The 16,279-nt window shown below is 39.1% G+C and overlaps 1 protein-coding gene across 1 annotated transcript in view; it reads left to right on the top strand.

Annotated features, from left to right (window-relative positions):
* The first annotated feature begins 2,857 nt into the window (after positions 1-2,857).
* Positions 2,858-16,279, top strand: part of LOC110110143 — a 39,479-nt gene continuing 26,057 nt past the window's right edge. The window contains exons 1-5 of the mRNA XM_020841486.2: positions 2,858-2,996; positions 3,656-3,725; positions 3,821-3,869; positions 3,960-4,008; positions 7,381-7,451. Coding sequence (XP_020697145.1) covers positions 3,681-3,725; positions 3,821-3,869; positions 3,960-4,008; positions 7,381-7,451 — 214 coding nt within the window. The 5' untranslated portion in view covers positions 2,858-2,996; positions 3,656-3,680. The remainder of the gene's footprint in view (positions 2,997-3,655; positions 3,726-3,820; positions 3,870-3,959; positions 4,009-7,380; positions 7,452-16,279) is intronic.

Below are 16,279 nucleotides of genomic sequence, written 5' to 3'. Positions count from 1 at the left end.
GTTCTTAACCATAATCACTAAACTATGGTCCTTCGACTGCTATCACCTAATTACAATTCTCTAACAACCATCCCTCAATTACCATCCTCTAACTATCACTGCTAGACTTTAGTCACCCGGTCACCATCATCGGACTATAATCTCGTGATCATTATTTTCTGACTATATACTACTAACTTTTGTCACATGACTACAATCTCTTTACCATTATTACTCGACTTCATTGATGCCATATGACTTTGTTGCTTGCCTTTGCCAACAACGTCAATGCACACCATCATCTATAAGGCTAATGCATGCCATTGAGACCAACTTAGGCTCTTGATGTTGTCAACAATATTTATGCCATGCTTTTTCGTTTCTAGTCTTCCCTCGTCAAAGGAAAATAACTGAACATATAGTAAATGATATTTTTAAGGCAACTCGCATGCCACTAGACCCTTCCACTTTCATCGTAAAATTTGTTATATATATTTTATGTCTATAATATTCTATCAACACCTTCTCTATTTGTGGGAAAGGGCATTATTTGTAATTGTTGATGTACACAACTAGAGTCATTTCAACTGAGTTGATCTTCATAGTTTTTATTTTCTTTTGATTTTTATTATTAAACCTTTGTTATTTCTCGCAATTCTCTTTTGCTTGTGTGTGTGATGGATTTTCGTATAAAGCTCAGGCATTAAACTCTCTTTCCTTGCCATCGGGAATCTTTTTGCACATAATAATAATAGAGGGAAACATTGGGACCATCCTTCTAAAACCTTTGTAACTTATTCGATCTATGATATAAGCTTCTTCACCAATATCCATAATAGATGCAACTCACTAAATGAAGTTATCCTAAAAAATTATGTCTTTATAGTACATGACTATATTTATCTGATGATCTTTTCTTTATGTTTATCTACCATAAAGAATTTTATACCTAAGTAGTTCTCTCAATTATCTTTTAGATTCATGAACTCTAAACACAAATTTTGATGTTCTTAGGTTTGATATTTTATTACTAAATAATTGAGTTGAAGAAAAATAGCTTTAAATGGCAATAATGTTGGCAATTTTATTATCGACACTTTTTAAAAACGACAACTTATTCGTAACGAGAGACTTCGAATGACCATGTTTATGCAATGGAGACAGAAGTTATTGAATTGAGCACTCGACTCAAGTTTTTGATACAAACAATGATTGATCAACTTACTAGTAGAGCACCCACACACCCAAAGCAAAAAATAGTGACTTAGGTTTCATTAGAAGCAACTTTCTTACTGCTTTTTAAAGTAACTTTTTTAATACAAAAAAAAATCTAATTAAAATCTTTTGTACTAAAAAATTGTTTTAAAAGCAATAAAAAGTTGTACCATATAAAATATTAGCGAGCCAATCAGTAAGTTGCACTAGAAGCCCAAGTGAGCATTACTAATTCAACAAATTTCCTATGAGGTAAAGTAAGTTGCTTAGATTAAGGCTTCGTTTGGGACGGCTTTCTTACTGCTTATTGAAGAAGCTTTTTAGTACAAAAAATATTATTTTTTGTACTAAAAAGCTGCTTCAAGAAGCAGTAAGAAAGTCGTCCCAAACAAAGCCTAAAAACTCTTATTAGCTTAACAGCTATGGGGCATTGTTGGACTAAAGTTATCGCGGATATGCCTATCTATGCCTTAGCATTTATGATCTATGCCTTAGCATTTATGATATATATATTTTTTTGGAAAAATCATTCCTTTAAAGTATAATGATTTTTAATTATTACGCGAGGTGTCCGGATTCGTCCGGAGCCCAATAAAAATATGCCATGTAGCCACAAAATGTACCGCGCTCGATATCACTCGGTACCGAGCGCGTAACCGGACGGGAGAACAGTCCGGCGTTCACACAGAATAATTGCTCCTTAAATTGACACTTAAAGAAGCACTCACATATACTATATATCACCTAGTAAAGCTTAATGATGTGATGGCCTTGTAAAATTTATCAACATTGCTCAATGTTAAATATTCTTGATAACACAAATTCTATTATGAAGTCAGATGACTGATGACAACACAGACCCATTGGAGAAGCATCCTTGATAGGGGTGTCAAAAATTGACATGACATGAAAACTCAACTCGAACCTGACCCGAATTTTTCGAGTTAGGGTCAACCATATATAAGAACGGATCAAGTTCAGATCTCGATGTTCGACCCGCTTTGAATTTCAGGCCAGGTTCGAGTCAACCTGGAGAACCAATTTGAACCCGATTTTGACCCGCTTCGCGAGACGTATAAGCAAATAAGTGATTAAGTCATTCCACTTCTGCACTTTCACTTCCGACCACGAGCCCTAGCCGTGCTTTTGCCTTCCGCCTTTGGCTTTATGCGTTCGATGACATTCCTTCGGCTCTTCCTGAATATTTCTATCGGGTCGATAACGTTCCTTCATCCTTCGACAACGTTTGATGACGTTTCGTCCTCTCGAGCGACGTTCCTTTCTCCTTCGACGACGTTCATCTCCTTCGACGACGTTCCTTCCTATATGGGTCGACAATGCTCCGTCCTCCTTTAACGATGTTCACCTCCTTCGATGAAAGTTCATCTCCCATTTGTGATGCGGGTAACTGTGCTTTTGGGTTGAGTTGGGTCAAATCAGAAACCCGATGGGTCGGGTCCGGATTGAAATTTTTGATCCGCCTGCAAAAAAACAGACCGGATTCAGATCGTGTCAAACAGTAACGAGTCATTCTTGAATTCAACCTAAAACCTACCCACAATTCAATTTTGTCTCTGAACCCACCGTCGGGCCCAGCTTCGGACCACTTTCTCAATCACATATGTTAAATACGGGTTAAAACGATGACCCATAATCAACACGCTATAATCTTAGGCGGGCCCTTGGTTTAACGTACCCTAGGTATTTCTTTCGGCTTCCTCGCTGCCCTACTCCATTACTCCATTTGCACTCCACCGGTTCCCGGCGAGCCGCGAGCACCCCTGGCAACTATTTTTTTCACGGTAAACTTATGCACGCTTTTATTTTTCTTTGCTGCTTCCTTTTTAGTCTTTTATTCTTCAGATTTTTATCATAAGAAGACATTCTCTCTTTATGTTAGGAGGTCACGGCTTATTAACAGCAATTACGTTTTCAAGTTAGACTTCTTGGTCTCTGGGAATTTCTCATAACGCTAGAGTTGATCCAATTATACTAGCAACACATGTTCTACGGAGTTTTTTTTTTGTTTGATTGCGTTGATGTCAGAAAGTTTTCCTGTTAGGCGGGTATTTTTGACACATCATTGGATAAAATTGCCTTATTTTAATTGCAATTCGTCTCACACTTCCTTAATGGGATTGAGTATGAATCAATCGAGAAGATAAGAGTGATGTCCCTGAAATGTCCTTAATTTTGTGGTGATACTTAATCCAGGTATGGCTTTAAAAGCCATGATCTTTCACCTCCTGAAATACTATTTCAAATTACCGATTTGAAAAGAAGAACATAGTGACTGTCTAAAGATCATTATCTCTAAAGATTTAGATGTAGATTTTGATTTATTATCTTTATTCTGGTTAGATCATCATCCTCGACCAGGGAAATCTATTGAAGTCTTTAGTTTTTTTACGGGATATAATACTATTAATTTGGCTTCTGTCTTGTATTTGACTTCTGTAAGACTTGCATTCGGGTCAGCTTTGACTATGGAACATCCGAAGAGGCGCTCACATGCTCTTACCGGAGAAGTGGTATGTTATATTATTTTTTCATGTTGAAGGATAGATGAGTCTCATGTAGGATTTGAAGCCTGAACTAATCTAAAAATTGCTTTTATGTTATGTAGAATTTTGCCCAGGAGGATGATAAACGATTAGAGACAACTAGAGCAAGATGTACAGCTTGCAGTTCTATTAATTATATTATTTGAACTTCTTTCAACGAGAAAAATGTTTCTTATATAAATTGTTGCCATTTTATTGCAGTGTCTAATGTTCTTAAAAGGCATCAAGCATTGACTGAGCGTCTTCAAAGGTATACTATAAGCTAGTTTTGAAGGACTTTTTATTCGTTTTAAATTTGATCTATTCTTGGCATTATTATCATCTATTCCTCAAGGTTTTTCATGATGCGGTGTTGCATCATTTCCTTAAAAAAATCTGATGGTGTCATTATATTGAGCAAAAACAGATTGTATTTTTAAAGACAATTCATTTTAGTTGTGGACATAATAATATAATTAATGCAGCGAGAGTCATAAAATTGATGCAATAGGGAACCTAATAAAAAAGAAGGCAATAGGAAAAAAAGTTATTTGACCATATCAGCATGATTTAGTAGAAAAGTCTTAGCCCCGCTGAAAGTTGCAAAAATAAAAATACCCACGCATGTTGCAATTTTATTTGAGATGTATAACATTGGTAGATATTGGTTCTTCTTTTCACAGCTCCCACTTAGGATTTATTTTTGGATGACTGTTGTTGTCTGTAAATTAGTTGTGAAACTATTGTTGGAAAATCAAAATTTAAAATTTTGAAAGCTGCTATCATTATTATAGATTTTTTTTTTCCTTAGAAAAGTTTGAATAAATTTTTTCTTAGAATCATCACATTCTAGCAAATATGGCTGTAGAAACTCTTACCATAGAAAATTTTGAAAACATTAATAAAGACGAAGCCAAACAAAGAGTGCAATGATTTGTAAAATAAGTTGGGAAAAAGTTATCGCAAACGCACTCTTAATGCTTTATTAGAAATTTCTAAGAGTAAGTGCATTGGGTTGCTTGGTTCAATAAAATTCCATCAGCATGCATTCACTTTGTTCCTGATAAGTTTTGAATCCCTTACAATTATGCACCTTACTGACCTTGGGTTAGCTGGTTGATAACTTGGGTCAAAGGTAATTCAAATTCAATCTTGGGGCATAACTCTCCATTTCTTCAATATTTTGGTGCAATTTCTCCATGTCTTATATAAAAATACCCATGAAGCTTTGATGTTAGCCTCACATTGTGTCCAAAAATGTCTCTTTTAAGAACCACATCATCGCATTCATGATAATAACTTGATGGGGACATCAGAGCATGGAAAGTCTATCAGAGACGTGGCCGTCGATCTACGGTCACGATTGAGTCGATGTATTTATGAGTTGTTTTATTTATTTTCTTTATTATTATGTCATGTTGTATTTGCTTTATTAGTGTTTCCATTTTTACCCCTTACTTAAGGGAGGTCGTATGTAAGCCCTGTGGGCGTCGTCGTCTTTTTATTTTCCCGAGTCTTTTGTACGAGGCTATATATAGCCGCATTGTTCTATTTTCATGTTAATATAAGTTTAGTGGGTGTCGTCGTCTTTTTATTTTCCTGAGTCTTTTGTACGAGGCTATATATAGCCCCATTGTTCTCTTTTCATGTTAATGAATGATGAATTTTCTTCCCTTTGATTTCTTTGTGAGTCCGTGAAGGCGTGAAAGTGTTTGAGAGAGAAATCCCTAGGAGAGGGGAATCAGATCACCCACCAACCTTGGAGACGAGTGGGTTCGTGGTTCTATCTTCTCTACCCCTTCCTCTCCTCCTCCCTCCCTCAACTAGGCGCCGTCCTTAAAGTCCAGCCCACCCCATAAGCCGCTGGCCACCATACAACATCCACTCGCCATCGGATAACCTCAACTCCATCTCCACCCTCATTCGACTAACCCAACCTCATCATCACCCCACCGAAATTTCCCCCTCTCAAGCCCACCAAGCCGCCGGCCTCATCTCCCTTCTCCTCCCTCCAAAGCTCAAATCACTACTTGAATACTTTCCATAAATGGTTGTTCTTAATTTGAGGAGACTTAATTTTAAATTTCAAAGCAATTTGAATTTGAAAATTTCTTTCCTAATTTAAGAATCTATTTTAGGAAAGTTTCTAAATTAAAGCCTATTTGACTTTCAAATTCATTTGGGATTTAATTAAAACCTTTCCTAATTCCTAAACCCAAATTAAGAAGCCTTTAATCCCTCCCATCAATCCCCACCAAGTCCATTAATGCCGCCGGCCCCTCTAGGATTGGATTAGGAATTCTTTCCTAAAACTCAATTCCCCACTTTGGAAACAATTCCAAACCTATCCACCCCTCCTTGGCCGAAATTGACAAACCCCCACACCTCCTAATTTATTTCCAAAACCTAACATTAATTTTTGGAAATAAATCCCTCATCCTCTCTCCCCTCTTGCCGCTGCCCTTATCTCTCTCTCTCCTTTAATTCTTCCCAAGCAAAGGGATTAATTGGAGCATTGTTTGGGAGACCTTTCTCTCTCCACTAATTTGGAACCCCAATTAAACTCCCTCTTCCTCCTTGGCCGACCACCTCACCCTCTTTTCCATTATAATATTGAGAGAAACTTCTCTCTCTAGAGCTTCAAGGATTGACATTGATCTTCAACTACTCAACCTTCTTCGAAAGTCAATGAATGGCCGATCCGGATCTTGATTACGGCCTCGCCTACGACGAACAAGGGTTTGTTAGCATCCTTCACTCCACCTTCTTCGACGTCAATCCCAATATCGACATCACCGTTGAAGAGTACGTAGAGCGCATTCTGGATACCCTTGTCGAGGCCATAGAAGAATAAGTTGGCACCGTTCAGTGGAGGATTGCAACCCAACCGTGATAAAGGTTTACCAATATTCATTTTCTCGTATTTTCATTGTCTAACTTGCTCTTGTGGATTGATTGATTCATGAAGATCTTGTTCATCTATTTTTGCCAAGCCTAGTAATTGTAGGACTTGAGTTTGATCTCTATGCTTCTAATCTCATTGTTAGTGTAGCGATTTTGTTTGAAAGCTACTTAATTTACATTTTATTGATATTCTACATTATTTTGATAAATTAATCATTTGACAAGCGACTTAGCCTGAACGTAGGCACCCTTCTCTTGTTTTATTTTGTCGTTTCAAATTGCTAATAGCTTTAATCATAATTGTTTTTATCAAGGAATCGTGCAAATTCTTATTGCATCCATTTAAAGCATCCTAGTCATGCTTCATAACTTGGTTTTCTTGCTCATACAAAAGGAATGAGTTATTATATTTTTTCAATATTCTTGTAAATTCAAGGAAGCATCTCGAGATAAGAAATAATAGTTTGAGGTTTGAAGGATAAGGAGATAATTATTTTGTTAGTTTGTAAGATGGAAGTTGCTTGGATTAACGTTTTACTAGTTTCCTAATTGGCTATTTGATGGCATGTAAGCTTACTTCTGAATATATTGTCTTTGATTTGTCATATTGAAGTGAAATATTTTTATCCTAACATTCGTATATGTTTTATTCGTTTTCAAGCGAGTGTAATTTTTTGCTTGTCCATTTAGACAACATTGCTAATATCTTTGACTCCATGTTCCCTTTGTTTCTCTTTAGGGACTCTGACAAAATGATGTTTGACCGTTTGATAAAGGAATTTGACGCTGCACGAGCTTCTCAAACTGATGGTATATTTCTCTTGCAGACTTTTTGCTAGGACTTTCTTTTATCTTGAGAGTTGTAGGAAAAAAAATTGGGACGCTGCACGAGCTTCTCAAACTGATGGTTTATTTCTCTTGCAGACTTTTTGCTAGGACTTTCTTTTATCTTGAGAGTTGTAGGAAAAAAAATTGGGTTAGGATGGATCTCAATGCCGTTATATTTGCTTTGAGGTGAGTGCAATATATGAGTAGTCATTAAAATTTTTATTGCACTCATCTCAAAATAAATCCAGTGTTTTTTAAATCCATTTTGATCAAATTTTGATATCAAATTTTTTTTTCCTTTGCTGCAAGTTGGCACTAGGCATTAGAAAGTGATACTTCTTTTGATAACATGAAAATTTATCTTGTATTTTTCATTGCTTACTCTTTCTTATCAACTTAAAAATCTATTCAGCAAAGTATTCTTTTAGTCCATGTTTCTTATGAAAAATTTTGAAGGCTTCCAAATCTATAATCTAATTATTTTTCTAATTAATCTCTTGATCTGAATCTTTCGCACTCCTCTTAATATTACTTCACCCTGCTATCTTGCAAGTTAGATTCTTCTTGATAAAACATGTATGACTAATTTCTACTTATCTTTCTCCCTTCTTTTTCCCTTTCTTCATCCAGATTGCCATGTTTATGTGGGAAACTATCAGTTGGCTTTATTGTAGGTTGATAGTAGGTGGTCAAGTGATAGGAAACACTTGTAGATCTCAAGTATTTCCTATCAGTCTTTGGAAAACAGCGAGAAATCTTCACAAAAGTCCACACAAAGCCATGAAAACAATAGATAATTTGTATTATTTGATGAAAGGAAAATATAAAATAGCAAGATACACTTGATCCTCAATTTGAGAGGAGGATCGATTTCTCCCAAATCTCTAGATGCCGCTAGAGCCCAAAGAAAACCTAAATCTAGGATATCTCAAATTTCAGCCATATTCAAGATGCCCTAACCCTAGAAAACAAACTATTTAATGTATACAAATCAAAAGGAATTCCCTAAACAATCCCTACATTCAAATTTCCCTCTTAATTCCCCCAAAATCCTTTCCTATTTGGCTACCGCCGTGCGGCTCGCGCGACATCTCAACGGCCCAGTTTGCGTCTGGGGTTAGAAATTCCGCCCAGTTCGCGTCTGGGCCGGTCCCGCGTGGACCGGTTCACTGGACCGGTCTAACAATACTCCCCTCCCGAAGATCCACCTTGTCCTCAAGGTGGAGATATGCTCGTGTTCCGGTGGAGGGGGTCATCCTTGAGGTGGTAGAAAATCCTTATCAAATTGTTGATGTAGGGGTTGCCCTGAAAGAGAAACATCCCCTCCCTCCATCCTGATCACATTCAGCTTGTGTAGTCTCACCCGATAAGCTTCCCCCACCTCTTGTATGTCCCTAACCATGGTCTTAAGTGATGTCATGGCTTTGAATAGCCCCGCATCTCCCCTTATAACCACCTTTCTCCTATCCACCATTAATTCAATCTTGAGTGCTCCCCAATTGTCCTTGGTTTCCCCTAAGGTTTGCAACCACTTCATCCCCAGGATGACATCAGTACTTCCTAACTCTAGTGGGAGAAAGTCATCCCTTACTTGAATCCCTTGGATGCTCAACACTACTCTACAGATCCCCTGGCCTTTCTCCACCTTCCATGTACCCATCATCTCTCCATAACAACTGGTTTCCACCAACTTCACTCCCAAATTGGTCAACGACCTGAGTGGAAATGAAATTGTGGGTAGCCCCACTATCAATTAACACCACCACCTCCCTGCCCTCTATCCCCTTTCACCTTCGTGGTATGATTCGTAGTGAATCCTACCACTGAGTTCAGGAAAACCTCAGCCAGATCCAAGTGTAGCTTCTCCTCCTCTGTCTCCTCCTCAGCTCCCTCAGCTCCCTCCTCAATTTCCTCGTCATCGTAGACGGTGAGAACCTGAAGAGCTTGGTCCTTGCACCGATGCCCTGGCGTATACTTTTCCTAGCACCTGAAACACAACCCCTTTGCCAACTTCTCCTGCATCTTCTTCTCTGTCATCCTCTTGAAATTTTCCCCACTCCCTCCTCCTACTGGCTTCTCCCTAGTGGTCTCATTAATGTTGCCTGATGCAGGCCCCTTGGGTGTCTAGAAGAGTGTCGGAGTTCTGTAGAGAGCCTCCTGAGCTGCACTCTGCTCCTTCTCCAGATTCTTTATTTTCCCCAGTCGTGCCAACCAGGTGCCCCCCAAGTCACTAGCATCAGAATTTCACTGCGCTCGGATCTCTACCTTCAACTGATTGAGCGTCACCGACAGACATTTACGGCAGGTTTACAGGCGAAGGAGTCGTGATCGACGACTACGATTCGGAGGCTTATATTTTTGAGTGTTGCGACGTCATCTCATGTTATTTTTTTCTACTTATTTTCCATGTATCTTTGTATTCAAGCATAGTTATTATTTTGCCCTTATGAAGGCTTAGTGTTTGTTGTGCCCGGTGGCATGTGAGTCAGTTCTATTTCATGTTTTGGAGGCGCTTTATAAGAGCTATTCCTATTGTATGAGCTTATTTTTGATTAATAAAATTCTGAGTATTTTGTTCTTATGTTCTGCTTGAGAGGCTTGAGAGAAAGAACTGGAAGCCTACGGAGAGGCTCCACTCGAAGTACCCACAGCCACACTCGGTGAGCCTTTGGTTATTCTATCGGACTCATTGTTTTCCCCTTCGTCCACCAAAATCTCAGCCTCCTGACCCTCCCTTAGCCGTCCTCGCACCTCCCTGCCAGCGCGTCCCTTCAAATCCCCCCTAATCTCTCGCGGCCGAGAGCCCCATCTCCTCCCCTGCCGCCGGCTCCGACCCCTCCTTGCCAGCCCGACCACCATCCGCCGCCGGCTCTCAGCCAGCCCACCCTCCTTTGCCCTGGTCAGATCCTGCCGAACTCCCTGGTTTGGAGTTTGAATTCAGCCATCAAACCTCCATTAATACTTCCTCAAATTAGTAAGCACTTGATTGAGGATTAATTACCTGAATTCAAATTCAAATTTCCCCTCCCTCCCTCATTTGAAACTTCCCTAATTAATTGAAATCTGAAAATTAAATCTCAGATTTTAATTAAATCCATGGGACCCACCAAGTAATCAAATCCCCCTCTCTTTCTCCTTGCTTGGCCGGCCCCTCACACTTAGCCGTTTCCCTCTCCTTGCCACCTAGGCATCTACTTATTACACCCTTAATTTCCCCCCTAATTGCCACCCTTCTCTTAATTTAATTTAGAGAAAGTTTAATGATAAAATAACTTCTCCCTCCAAGCCAAGAAAATCTGAAATTCAAATTCTGATTTTCTCTTCACCCCTCCCTAATTCACGGCCCAACTCTTCATCCCTTTTCTTCTTCCCGCCCCTCCTCAATGTTGAATGGCGGATTCGGAGTTTGAGTGGGGATTAGTATTCAATGCCGACGGAAGCATTAATATCCTACGATCTCCGTGCTTTGATGTAGGATTTGAAGACGACGCCACAGTTGAAGAATACTTGGAGCGAGTTGTCCCGATTCTTGTGAGCATCATCGACCGACAGTTTCAAGACTACGCTTGGATGATCATCGGACGCCATCCACCACCACTTCCACCGGCGGCTACCTCTCCGGTAATGAAGTCCTTCGTCTCCTTTTCCGTAGTGGTGCTCTCCATCTTCGTGTGGTTCTTTCTTCTCCGCTAAAGCCCAAGAGTGAACGAGTGAGAGTGTGCTCAAGGTGAACTTTTTCATTATTAATTGTGGGATTTTGTTATGAGCATTTAAGTAATTCTTTTATCTCAAAGCAAATCTTCGCCTAAGCAAGTTGATTACCTAGAATAAATTTAATCATTTATTTTATTGGCAAGTTTTAATTAACTATTGTTTTAATTTCCGCACGCAATTCCCTCATTGATTCACATCATCAACCCCTTCATAAAGTTCCCCTTTAATACCGTATATGAAAATCGCTCCACCCTATTGGCTAGGTGCTCAAACTGCTCCCGGTAGTTTGCTACCGATCCCTCCTGTGCTAGAGCAAAGAACTGCTCATAAAAATCTCGTCCCCGGTCGATTTGGAAACGTTCTATTATGCAGTTCTTGAATTCCCTCCAATCCTTGATAGGTCTCCTCCAGCCTCTCCACTGGTACCATGGCAGTGCCTTCTCCTCCAAACATAGGCCTGCTGCTGTCAGCTTCTCCTCCTCTGTTAGCCCATTAACGACAAAGTATCTCTCCACCTTATAGATCCACTCATACGCATCCTCCCCTTCGAAGATAGGCATCTTCAACTTCCCCACCTTCTGATCTCCACCATTCCCCCATATTCCTCTATAGCTTCCCCTCTCCCAAGTGCTCGGCCTACCCCACGTCTCCCGGTTTTCCCTTGCTCTGCAATAGCTCAAACCCCCTTCGAATTCCCCTATTCTTTCTTCAAAATTAGCACCTCGGTGACCATAATGTCCCTCCCGGCGTTCCCAATCAGCACCCCTTTGCTCCGTCCCTCCATACCCGTGCTTTTCCCCATACCTACATCCTCTATCCTCCCTCTGGAAAGGCTCCAGATAGGGTTTCCTTCTTTCTCCCTCCAAGATTTCTACCTCATCTTCCTTCCTACGAATTTCAGAATTCGTGTTTTTTCTTTTCTCCTCTTTTGCCACGGAAGCCGCCGTTTGGTTGTGGATTTCTAACATTTTCTTCATTATGTCCCGGAGATCGGCTACTTGTCATTCCATGGAGGAAATCATTTCCTCCACCGTTGTCTTGATTTGGTTCATCTCCCCTTCAAACCTTTCTTCTAGCGCATCAACTTTCTTGGCCGCCATCTCGATCCGAACTTTTGTAAATCCAAAAATTCCTGATTTGGATTATAAAAACAGCACTTTGTCCCTTCTCGACCAAAATTTGGGCACCAAACTTCGCCAAAATCAACCCACGAACGATCCCAAGACTTGCTCTGATACCAGTTTGATAGGAAACACTTGTAGATCTCAAGTATTTCCTATCAATCTTCGGAAAATAGCGAGAAATCTTCACAAAAGTCCACACAAAACCATGAAAACAGTAGATAATTTGTATTATTTGATGAAAGGAAAGTAGAAAATAGCAAGATACACTTGATCCTCAATTCGGGAGGAGGATCGATCTCTCCCAAATCTCTAGATTCCGCTAGAGCCCAAAGAAAACCTAAATCTAGGAGATCTCAAATTTCAGTCAAATTCAAGATGCCTAATCCTAGGAAAACAAACTAATGCTTTCAAATCAGAAGGAATTCCCTAAACAATCCCTACATTCAAATTTCCCTCTGAATTCTCTCAAAATTCTTTCCTATTTGGCTCCCGCACGGCATCCCAGCGGGCGGAAAAATTTTGCCCAATTCACGTCTGGTCCGGTCCTACGTGGACCGCCTGGACCGGTCTAACATCAAGTTGTTTTTTTTAATCTTAAATCACCATTGTTAATCCTTGTAGAAATTATGGCAAATCAATGAAATTATTCCAAATTTTAATTTTGTTAATGTGCGGATGTTCCCTAAAAGTGATGTACTATATCCCAAGTCAATTATAGTGAGAAGTATGCATGAGTTTGTTAGTCACTCTTAGGTTACATAATAAATTTGATTGTGATGAGAAGTAGGTAAGGGTTGGTTAGGGTGTACAAGCGACATTCTTCGGCCCAATTATGTGAAAAGCGTGCAAGGTTTACTTGTCCAAGATCAAGAGTAGATTTGTTGCATACAATTTAGGGACTTTGAATTTGAGCTTGAGAGAATTAGTGATGCAGGACTAAGTATGATTTAGATGTATGCGATAAGAATTTACATGATTTAGATAAGAACCAATAGCAATTAAGACTGTTAGCCATTAAACGATAATAGAAAACATAAGAAGGGTAGCTACCCTTAGGCCAAATCACATGCTAAGAACTTGAATCATCAAAGCAATTTAGAATTTCAACAACATACGAATTAATTAGTCATTCAACAAAAATCTCTATGCTAACAATGAGATTAGAAATATAGAAAGTAAAACTCAATCCCTACGATCACTAAATAGAGGCAAAGGGCGAGGCACGACTCCTTGCGATTTGATCACCACCTACAAGATTAGTGGAATAGGAAGATAAATGAATAGGTGAAGAAGTTCACCCTTGTTGATGACCGGAAACAATCTGCCACTAGACGTTGGCAAGTTGTTCTTCGACGGCTTCGGAAAGTGTGAAGATGATGCGATCCAAATATTCTTCGATGGAATTGTCGACGTCCGGGTTGACGTCGAAGAAGGTTGACCGGAGGATGTCGACGTTTCCTTGCTCATCATAAGTGAATCCGAAATCAAGATCAGGACCGGCCATTCATTGGTTTGAAGGGTTAAGGTGTTGACGACGATTGTTGTTGCTTCTCTTGAAGACTCCTATTGAGAGGGATGAGTTTATCTTGAGTTTGAGAGGGAAAGAGGGAGAGATGTGGCCGGCCAAGGGTATGGGTGTGGAGCAAGACTTAGGTTCATATTTTAGAAGAAAAGAGGTGGAGGAAACTCAAGCAATTGCTTACCCAATTAATCCTTTTAGTTTGGAAAGGATTTGGGTGTATTTAGAAAAGGTTGGTGGCGGCTAAGAGGGAAGGAAAGTGGATTTGAATTCTTCCCAAAGAGGAATAGGTTGAAGTTGGAAAGTAATTAGGAGGTGGGGACCCAAGGAGGGGGCCGGCGGCATGTGGAAAGAGAGAGAGGGGGTTGGGTAAATAAAATCTAGCCTTCTTTAATTGGATTATTAAATTAGGAAGACCCTAATTAATTTCCAATTAATGGGAATATTCAAAGGGCTGAAATTTGGTAACTTTCCTAAAATAGGATTGGTATTTTAGGTAATTTTTTAAAGTAATTGAATTACCTAAAATATTAAAACCTAATTAGGAAAGAGGTAATTGCAAGCATTAATAGAGGGGAACCCCAATCCCTTTGGAAAGAGGTAATCGACGACTTTTGGTTGGGGAAAAGGCCAACGGGTGGGGTGGGGATTTGGGCTGGCGGGTTAGGGTGGAGAAAAGGAGGAAGATGAGATACGACTAACTAGCCGCGAGCCCGGACTCTTCTAAGGTTGACGGGTGATACAATTCCCTCTTCAAGGGTTCTCTCTCCCTCTCCCAAACGCTCTCAAGCTCTCGCAAGAACTCACAATGTAGGAAATTTTATTATTCATTCATTAACCATGAAAATAGAACATAAGGGCTATATATAGCCTCATTCAATTGACTCAAAATCAAAAGACGATGGTGCCCTTTGGGCTTACACATGACCACCCTTAAGTAAAGGGTAAAAGGGGAAAATAACTAAACGCAAATACAAACATAAATAAATAAAAACAAATACATATGACGACTTAAAAATATATTGGCGCGATCGTGGTCGTAAATCGGCGGCCGCACCTCTGATAGACTTTCCAAGCTTCGATGTCCCCATCAATTAGTATATACAATAATTTGAAGAAGAAAATAATGCATGTTTGCATAAACTAAATGGAAAGGGAAGAAATAAAAAACTTCGGTGAGGATTCCATACTATTTTATTTTTGAGTGGCTAAGAGTATGAATACAACAACAAAAATAACATCAAGCCTTTATCCCACTATCCCACTATGTGGGGTCGGCTACATGAATCTTTTTTATCTATTGTGTCATGTTAAGAGTCAAATTCTCATTTAAATAATAAAGAAAGATCATTTCTAATATTTTCTAACTAAGTTTTTTTAGGTCTACCTCTATCTTTCTTAACATAAGCCAAATCCAATACATCTGCTTTCCTAACCGAGTCATCGGAAGGATGTCATTTTATGTAACCAAACCATCTAAGGCGACTCTTTCTAATTTTATCTTCTACAGGAGCTACTCTAACATTTTCACATATATGTTCATTTTGTATTCTATCTCTAAGAGTAAAATCAATCATCCACTTGATCATCCTCATCTCTGCAACACTTTAATATTATGCTTCTCTTTCAATGGCCAACATTCTGCACCATAAAGCATTGCTGGTCTCACCACCATCTTATAGAATTTTACCTTAAGTTTGATGGGGACTTTTTTATCACACAACAAGCTTGAAGCATTCCTCCACTTCAACCTATCCAACTTGAATTCTACTAATAATATCCCCATCTATTTCACCATCACTTTGGACAATAGATCCAAGATATCTAAAACGTGTACTCTTATTAATGACTTCATCACTCAAAGTCTCAATCCCCACACTAGATCAATTACTACTAAAATTATACTCATTATATTCGGTTTTAGGTCTACTCAAATGAAAACCTTTAGACTCCAAGGTTGACCTTCATAATTTAAGTTTACCTTCAACTCCCTCTCTAGTATTATCAACAAGAAGAGTATCATCAGAAAAAAGCATACACCAAAGTCCCACATCCATTATTTTGGATGTCGGGACCAAAATGATCCCATTTTAAAAAGTTTAATTTAGAAAGTTGAGGGGCCAAAATGATCCCCAAAATGGTCCCTCAAGATAGTTGGGGATCATTTTGGTCCTTCCTGAAGAGTTGAGGGACCATTTTGATCCTTTTCTCAATTATAATATGTAATGGTTGGAATGTTTTACACTTCAGCAGATGGTTAAAATTTTACATAAGAATATGAAAGTGAGTTAGTATGATGTTTTTTGCCCTTTTTGTTCACCATGTGACCGTGTTCATTGAGTTAGCACTCATATTTGTGTGGTGGAGGTTTATCATTTGATTTATTTTTTCTTTATGTTTTACCTTTTTACCATCAATTTATTTTACATATCTAACACAAATTTAATTATATA

Source organism: Dendrobium catenatum, unplaced genomic scaffold (genome assembly GCF_001605985.2).
Source record: "Dendrobium catenatum unplaced genomic scaffold, ASM160598v2 fragScaff_scaffold_1021, whole genome shotgun sequence".
Lineage (NCBI taxonomy): Eukaryota > Viridiplantae > Streptophyta > Magnoliopsida > Asparagales > Orchidaceae > Dendrobium > Dendrobium catenatum.
Note: the sequence above shows the minus strand (reverse complement) of the source record. Positions and strands in the feature narration are given on the sequence as shown.